The sequence below is a fragment of the Brienomyrus brachyistius genome, chromosome 19 (genome assembly GCF_023856365.1).
Source record: "Brienomyrus brachyistius isolate T26 chromosome 19, BBRACH_0.4, whole genome shotgun sequence".
NCBI lineage: Eukaryota > Metazoa > Chordata > Actinopteri > Osteoglossiformes > Mormyridae > Brienomyrus > Brienomyrus brachyistius.
The window spans coordinates 16,863,016-16,872,495 of NC_064551.1; the positions used below are offsets into that span (position 1 = coordinate 16,863,016).

At 43.4% G+C, this 9,480-nt stretch overlaps 1 protein-coding gene across 1 annotated transcript; it reads left to right on the top strand.

The window, feature by feature from the left end:
- Positions 1 to 239: 239 nt before the first annotated feature.
- Positions 240 to 8,213, top strand: bmp2b (bone morphogenetic protein 2b). The gene is made up of 3 exons (XM_048985320.1): positions 240 to 676; positions 1,712 to 2,024; positions 4,585 to 8,213. The coding sequence occupies exons 1-3, from the start codon at positions 620 to 622 to the stop codon at positions 5,424 to 5,426; spliced, it is 1,212 nt and encodes a 403-aa protein (XP_048841277.1). The 5' UTR covers positions 240 to 619; the 3' UTR covers positions 5,427 to 8,213.
- Positions 8,214 to 9,480: the final 1,267 nt, after the last annotated feature.

The window sequence follows — 9,480 nt, forward strand, 5'->3', positions numbered from 1 at the left end:
TGTCGCTAGTTTACATATATGTACCATTAATTTATGCATCAGTTGGAAAAAGGCTTACTTTTTATTTATTGTGTATTTGAGTGCTTCATTTTGCGGCTCCGAATAAACTGTTTCATAGATTAAGATTTAGATTTGGAGTGTGGGATTCCATCTGAGCAGGTATACGCCTATAAAAGCCTCAACCCCCGTGTGTAATAAACCCAGGAGGTGCTATTGCCTCGCCGACAGACAAGTCAGTCAGCCTTGGCTTAGTGACATCACCGAGCAACAGAAACCCGACGGTGGGAATCAATTGAATCATCTCACCCTAAATAAGGGAGACGCTCAAAAAACTTCACTTGTCAGGGGAGCAAACGAACTGCACTAAATGTCAGGAAACTCCCCGAAATTTGCTTTTACCATTGGCTTCTGCTTCAAATATCCAGTGAGATCACTTTTAGCCTAGATCGGTCCTGCCCGTTTTGTACTCCTTCCCCCTTTTTTCTATAGGCAAACTCACATCTACAAAGTCGATTACAGCAAAGTCCACAGCTGCTGAAAATATGTGCAGGAGGTGGTCTCTGCCGTGGAGGCTCTTTTCTGCTTTCCGCGGGACAGCTGTGGAGAATAACATGAACTGATGTGGGAATTTACTGGACAACAAAGCGACAGCGACGGCCGGACGCACTGCTTCCTCGTAGGTAACAGCGCGTTAAATCGTGGTTGCTGGTCAACAATTGCGACGGATCAATAATGGAAATAAGCTAAATATCTGAACAGCACTTCGCATTTAAATGCGAGACTGATTCTTTTTATATTATTTTTGGACTACGTGTACTCACTAGAGCTCCCATTTTGTCGTAAAGACTATGATGATTGCAAAGTATTCTAACAGATCTGGATGATTTTTCTAAGACTCATATTTGGAATATATATTTAAATCAACAACAACCTCCTAAGAGTCTATAACGCGTTTTTATTTTGGATTTCTTGTCTTATAATCTTGGACGTTTTTCTTTAGGACAACTGCCTTTCCTAGTTGTAGACTTGCCCTGTACAGCTGAAGTAGATTAAATTGCACACCTGTGAGTCTATGATCTAATCTTATATCAGACACAACACCTAAGCGTCATGTTGAGGAGATCCACGCGTGTAGCGCGGTCGCAGTCTCTCCTCCGCTCAAACGCCGCTCCTATTAATCTCTCTCATCACTATATTCTTTCATGCTTCATAAGTTCTTAAAGCTGTGAAGGCGGCTGCTGTCTTTTATTTCACACGCCAAATGTCTCACCGTCTTATCTCTGAGTAATTGAGCGTTTTTGTATGCTCTTTCCTTTTCCAACAATTCTTTGATTTTTTTTTCTTTGTGTGGGTATTTTGTTGTCATATTTTGACTGCTTTAAAAACTCTTTCCCCCTCTTTTTTATCACTTTTAACTCTTTAGCGTTCTGGTTTGCCACCCATTGCATTTTTTAGCCAGCAGGTATACTATTTCCAAGGCTTTTTGTTCTTTACTTCAAAGAAGCATGTCGTCCTTTTAACCTCCTTGCCTTAAATGCTTCCTATGGAAGAATACTGTCCTCATGGCCACGTCTTGCGGTAAACATCCCAAAGCACAGGCTTTAATGCACCTCATATGACTGCAGCCCTCGAGTATTGACAACTCCGCTCCAGGAACAGATCGATCATGGTTGCTTTGGTCCGCGGGCTCATGGTGCTGATGCTCGGCCAGGTGCTGCTCGGAGGTTCGGCCGGACTGATCCCGGAGGTTGGCCGTAGGAAATTCAGCGAGTCCAGCAGGCAAAGCCCGCAGCAATCAGAAAGTATCCTCAACGATTTCGAGCTTCGTCTCCTCAACATGTTTGGACTAAAGCGGAGACCAACACCAAGCAAGCTGGCCGTAGTGCCCCAATACATGGTGGACCTCTACCACCTGTATTCCGGGAATCGGGAACAGAACCTCAGCCGGCCGAGGAGTGCTTTGGGGAAGCATTTAGAGAGGTCCGCCAGCAATGCAAATACTATTAGAAGTTTTCACCATGAAGGTAAGTCTTTCTGACGCACCTTCACCGATCTCTACGAGTTATATAGTAGAACATTTTGGATCGACACAGTTTATAGACACAATTCAAAGTCAATCAAGTTTTGCTTTATAGTAAAGCTGCATGAGATGGGTTCACAAACAACTTCTCCGGCCACTTGGAAATTATGATCACACGATCAAACATGATCATTTAAGACAAGCGTCATTTTCTGCGGTCCGACGTTGCTTATGTTGTGGTATTGTATTGCAGGAAGGTCTATTTCATATGGTTTGCAAAACATATACAAAGTAAAATGAAGACCCCCCCCTCCTACCCCCAAGTTGTAAAGAAAATTACTTTGGTTTAGTCATGATGCTTGATCCCCTCATGAGGACTGCTGGCCGTTTCCATGCTCCGAATGTAATGAGTGCCTGTAAATAATTTATACAGTTTATGTTGAGCCTGAAAACAATTTTCTCCCTGCACGGACTGTAGTTTATTGTACAACGGGAGATAGGGCAACGGGGCACCGGCAGTGATGTTCATGGCATGGTAACCGCAAGATCACATTTCATTACACAAATTTGGACATTGTACCCTTTAAAGTAACATGGAGTTCTTCTCACTGGAGAAACTTCTAAGGTTCGAGTAAACAGACAAAATCATTTTCAACGCCATATTACTACTAAACGTCGCCATTGTTATAAAGAAGTTATTTTAAGATATAGAACCAGTTTTCTGAGTAGTGAGTGTTTTCGTTCCTGTAAAAATAAACTAAAACATCCTGAAAACAAAAGAAAAATAAATACATAGAAACTCGCAACACTTCGTTCTTGCATTCAGCGGATTATCCAGTAAGGTAGTAATTCTTTTGCGAAAACCTCGTAGGAGTATGACATTATTAAAAACAAATGCATAGTCTATATGTTATTGCACATCATATTATGTGGCTACATTGTTTCCTATTGTGCGGGTTATACATAAATACACCTATTATTGCTTTTGAAATTCAATATAAGAGATGGGGTTTTTAAACATTTCAGCTGTCGAAAACTGATTTATATGAAACAGCTGCTAAACGTTGTATAAGATCCTCTTTTTATCATTGTTAATCGTTCTTAATACTGTGTGGTGTTAAATCATAATCCTCATTGAGAGGTGTTCGCGCCAGTTAGCCTATCGCGTTTCACTTTCACGCACACAGATGTTTTTTTTCTTCTTTTTCCTAAGAAAACTTTGTTTTGTACAGAAAATGCGCAGGCAAAAGCTCAATTTCTTCGTGGGTTTACATCTCTGCTGTAGCTACAGTCTAACCCCATCTGAGCCCTGCTCTTCCTCTAGGTTTATGCCCCAAGATGTTAGCATGGTTTACCCATTTCTGATAATTGTAAGATATGGTCTAGAACGAGTCTTAAATATTCCTGTGACGCTACATCACACAGTGTTCTTTCAGTTCACGCAGGGGATTCCATTCAAGACTATGTACATGTCCACTGTTTACAGATGTGATTTTCTACATTCTTCATCCATCTCAACTTCGTCAGCTGACACTTGGAACAAATATTCAGTTAGGATGTTATGATTAATATGATAATAACCGGAATCCAGGTGATAAGCAGTCTAAGCAGTTGTTCTAGATAGTTAAAGCTGGTGATGCATTATTATAACTAAAATTTATCTTGCAGTGATTCTTAATGCACTTTGTGACCAGTCGGTCCTGTTTATGTCCGATGCTAAAATATGAATTTGTTAGTATAATATTGTACACATCCACCATGTTGCAGTTACATAGATGAGTGTCGTTTGCTGTATTTAGATGTAAGTTGATGTAAGGGTGCATTATAAGATAGTTCTTGGGGTTAGAACCTGTGCCCCTCCCACTCAGACTGCATGTCAAATGATTAGTGAAACGTGTGAACCAATGTTATATGCGGCCTTTTGTGGGGCGTGATTTCTATTCACGATTAAGGACACGATGTGTGGTTCGGCATGGTGGGCGTGCGCCAACGTGTTCAGAGAACGGTTCTCCTTTCGAGAGGAGCTGCTCTCAGGCTTCGCTCAGGGAGATTTGAAGACAACAGGGTTTTCCCCCCCAGATAGAAGAGATGAAAACCCCCCCTCTCCCCATGTTTTGTGTTCTTTGTGTCTGGCTATGAGTAGAAATGGGGACAGAGAAGATGATTTTCCATTTTTTTTCTTCCCACCCAGATTAAAAAAAGACCCCTTTTGTAGTGTATTGAGCATCAACCCCCCCCCCCCCCCCACCCCCAGGCAACAGCTTGGGTAAAGTCGAAGTACCTAGAGGTTGTACATCTAAATCCATGGAAGAGCATGTGGCATTTCAGCAAATATTCTGCTTTGTGCAACTTACCATAGTTCACATAGTGACTTTCTTTTAATACCTGAATGCATGCATGACACTTGTGCCTTATTTTCCACACACATATATGTGAGACATTTCCCAGTGACTGTCACCTTAGAAGATTTAGCAGATGCCGGTCAGACAAACATGTGGTTAACTTTGATCTCAGGTTTTGCCAACATCTTTGATGCTCAGTCCCATTTTGCTTTATGCCACCAGAATCCTTGGAGTTGCTCTCCAGCCTCAGCGGAAAGACCACACAGCAGTTCTTCTTCAATATCACCTCCATTCCTGACTCTGAGCTCGTCACGTCAGCGGAGCTGAGGATTTTCCGGGACCAGGTGATGGAGTCCATCAACAATGGGAGCAGTGGTTACCACCGCATCAACATATATGAAGTCCTGAAGCCTGCACTTTCTTCCGAAGAACCAATCATAAGACTTCTGGATACCAGGCTGGTGCAGCACAGCCTGAGCAAATGGGAGAGCTTCGACGTGAGCCTCGCTGTCACACGGTGGACCATGGAGGGCCACTCCAACCTGGGATTTGTGGTGGAGGTGGTCCACCTAGACAGCCAGAGCCAGGAGGCGAAGAGGCATGTCAGGGTGAGCAGGTCTCTGCACGCCGACGAGGACTCCTGGCCTCAGATGAGGCCACTCTTGGTGACGTTCAGCCATGACGGGAATGGCAACGTCCTTCACACGCGAGAGAAGCGGCAGGCCAAGGGCAAACAGAGGAAGAAGCACAAAACCAGCTGCAGGAGGTATTCTCTATACGTGGACTTCAGCGACGTGGGCTGGAATGACTGGATAGTGGCTCCGCCGGGCTACCACGCCTTTTACTGTCACGGAGAGTGCCCGTTCCCATTGGCCGATCACCTGAACTCCACCAATCACGCCATAGTTCAGACTTTGGTTAACTCGGTGAATACGAACATTCCCCGGGCCTGCTGTGTCCCCACAGAGCTGAGCCCCATCTCCCTGCTCTACCTAGATGAATATGAAAAAATTATCTTGAAAAACTACCAGGATATGGTCGTTGAAGGCTGCGGTTGCCGGTGAAATGAGAACAATATTATTGACACTTTATTTCCCCAATGAAGATTCCTATTTATACATATATAGAAAATGAAATTTAAACTGCTATTTTGAAAAAAAAAAAAAGAAATATGAATATATTTATGTCTACAAAAGTTGGGAAAATAAATATCTTAATCAGAGGATTATTCCTTTAATGGTTTTGAAAAGCATTTCTGATGTACATTTTCAAAAGGGTGCAATACCAGTCATGAAGTATAATGCTCAGATTTTTATTGTGTATTTATTTCTATTATAACCACTTTTATGTAAATACGTAATATGTGTATTTATGTATAATCACGATAAAATATAGGATTGGAACACAATGTCCAAGGAAGCATAGAAGACTGAGGTCTGTCCATTTATTTTATAGAATTGGAAAATATATAGACTGAGTTCTCTTTGTTAAACACCTTTTTAGGCTCTGGTCAAAACAGAGGCAGGGCCTGCATGTATCGTAGGGGAAGGAAATACAGAAAACATGTTTGCAAATGACATTAACATAGATAAACATCCAAGCATCATTGCTCCAGATCGAAAGGTTACGTTCCCTGTTCGCCTTCAAGCTGAGTGAAATACATTTCTAACATATGCAAGTTATCTGATTTACATAAATATAACTGTGCTAAATCGGGGGGAAGGGGGGGGGGAGCACGTTACAGTGGCATGAATGGGGCATGTTAAGCAGTGCGGCTCGAATCCCATGCGGCACTGCGTTGGCGCCCCCTCAGAATATGGCACCCCCGGTGGGCTGACCGGCATTGGTATTATAAGCGGGTTGTTCTTGTGGTGAAGATGGAGACAGGATGGACAGATTAGCCATAAGTAACATGAATGTTCTAACCTAGAGGTTCTGTGACAGGTAGACAACACTGAATGCTCAGGTTCTAGTCTGTAACTCCGCTGGCGTGCAGCACCTTCTCAGAAAGTGCTCAGTCTAACCCGAGAGGAGCACAATGCGTTGGTGAGCACTGGCCGGGCACGGTGACCCCCCGCTCTGGTGGGATGCTGCACGCTGCTAAATGGAGAAGCTTAGCTTTTTGCAGACCTCCTCCCCCCCGAGTGATTTTCTATGGGTTATTTAGACAACTAAGTGCAATTCCTTTCCAGTGCTGCTAACACAATCGGGAACCTCGTAAAGAAGTACATGGTTTTGCAGAGATCACATTCTGAGAAATCGCTTTTCTTTGGCAGCTAAAATGCACATGTGACTGTGTTGTGGTGAGTCGTTGGACACCTTTCTCTGATGTTCATTTTTGCCTAGTAGCTTCAGAGGAAATAAACACAAATAAACTTAATGCAGGAGCCTGGTTATAGGAAGTCTGATCACTTCACTGTCCTATTTGTGGATGACTGTGCTTCATTTGTTCCTCGTATTGAACACAAGTCACATGTCGACACCACAAGTAAAGGGAATATGGATGTCATGTGTAATATATTATATCTCTGACCCCTAAATATAGGGTCATGTGCCGAACACAAAATCACCCCCAATGGTGGAAAGATTTTCAGATATAAAACCTGTCAGCCCTCTTCTGACAAACCACTCAGACACGAGGTGATTTAGGGTGACAGCTGGTTCAAGTTAAAAATTAATTATGGTTATAAGAAACTCTTGGATTATTTTGACTTTCTGAGTTCTAAGTGAATCCTTTGAAAAATCAAATATCAGTGCACTTGGGAGCTAAATCCCTAAATGAAGGTGGCTGTGAAAAGCAGACAGTATCAAATAGTGAGTTTGAATCAGGACGACTCAAATATATGAATTCCTACAAATGCAAAGCACGCTGCAAAGACAGGAATAAGCCGGAAAGGATTCGAAGAAGAGACCTTCTCTAAATGTACGTATTTTGATGTGCGTTCGCGTTTGAAGCATGGAATGTTGATTGCTACATAGATGCATGAACATGCTTGCAGAAAAACAGCCTTCCGTAGAAGTTCCTCATCTGCCAGGCCGAATCTTTCTGATGTTTTCCAGCGACTGCCGCGTGGTAACGATAACAAACGAGAGGAGTTGTTCGTAGGATGGCAAGTGGGGTTTTGGGGTTAGCCCTCGCGACTGAAAGATGCTGTTGTTCTAGCAAAATGCATAATATACATGTGAACCGTGCAGTCTTGGCAGGTTGTTTGCCAATCGAATGCTAGAGACTCATGGGCAAATTCCTCTTTTTGGCTTTTTATGGTATGTTGGGTTGACAGGCGCATAAAAAAAGACGCACAGCCACAATTTTAAGATGGCATGAAAAACGAATGAACAGATCAGCTAATATATATATAAATTATGAGGTTTATGTCCCATTAAGAACTGCTGTGGTCTTACATACATACTTGGCATGCACTGTGTAATTGTACGTACTCCACTGCAAAAAAAATGCTGCATTAAACTGACACACTTCAGCTCAGTAAAACTACAGAATTTGCTCATTATCTTGCCTGAATTCATAAGAAACATCTGCAGCAGCTGGGATACTTAAAACCTGGCTGACTCTTACACATGCAGAACCTTTACAGGAAAAACGAGGACAAATCTCGTACACGTGTGGGGATTATTTTTTTATTTTTTTTGTTGTTTGTTCTGCATGCAAACCCCAATGGGATGAATTTTTTATTTTTTTTTTTACCCGAACTATGGATTCGTACAGTGTCACATTGTGAATGCAAGTGTGTGATACAGTCATTAGCAACAGCTGTGAAGAAAAGCATCAGCTGCACACTAAATCGTTGTAAGTCCATCCATCACCTTGTCATTAAAATCAGTCTACTGCTCCAGCTTTGGTCCCAATCACTGCACACTCACATACACACACAATTTAAAAACCCAATAAAAATTCTGCTCTCATTAGTTGAATTGCACGCCCTGGACCTATACCCCCTGGCACGTGCTTGCTTACGTGACCCCAGGAACGCGTCTGCGCTGACCTCTGCTTACTGAAAATCCAGCAGGAGTTGATTTTTTGGGCAACACGATGCGATGGGAGAATTTGTACCAAAGCCTCCTATTTAGGTCATAACTGCAAACTTGGGCCCTCATCTGGACTGCATTTGCACTGGAGGGGTCTGACCACAGCGCAGGGAGAAAATAGACCCAGCTGCTCTGCTGCAGAGCCGGTGGCCAGTTCCTGCTCTTTCGCTTCTACGGGGAGCGAAGCGGCTGTTTTCCCAACTGCGAACGTGAGCTTTAAACGAGGAGCACAGACCAAAGGATAAAAGATCTCGACAGAGACTGGAGGCTGACTGGAGGAGATCGAACAAATGCTCCATCGGCCAGAGTCATGGCTTGTCGTCACCGCTGGTCCTCTATGTTCTTCATCAGTGTGTGATTAGATCCCAGTCCCCATTTATACCTCCCTCACACACACCTTGCATATTTTGTTCCTGTCTACCAGCTCCCCTCCCTTTCAATTAGTGTATTCCTCGTTAACACATCTTACACACATCAGCCTTTCCTATGTTTAGTTTCCAAGGTAACAGATAACTGGAATTGGGTCGTGTGGACCGTGGACGCCATCAAAATCCACGCTTCCGTCCCTGTAGCTCCCCTGACGGTGTGGACAGCCAATTAGAGAAGGAGGCAGGTAGACTGATTACATTAACGATAAAAATGCAAATACTTGTTGGTAATGAATTAATGATACATACAGAAAGCAAAATATGAATTTGGTTTTAGCCTTAAATACCACTTCTGGGGAAAACAAGCCCGTTTATGTGTGGAAATAACAGCCATTTGCTTCCTCTGGCCCTTGACGTATATTTTCAGCTTCTAGAAGCTTCCAGCGATCAGCTCGCTGAGTGCTTATTTACATTCCTTCAGATGATACGCAGTTATGCGCCACTCAGCGACCGCCCCTACACCGCCCCCCCCCCCTTCCTCGCCGGGCCTCTTCGAGGTCCCAGTCACTGAGGATCAGCAGCTGCTCATCATGACCCCATTGCTCAGGCCATCGACGGCGAAAGGGGACTTTTTGACCTCGAGCCTGTTAAGCTAAGCCTCCAAGTACAGCCTATGGACACAAAGAGTCAGAGCACATGTACCCTG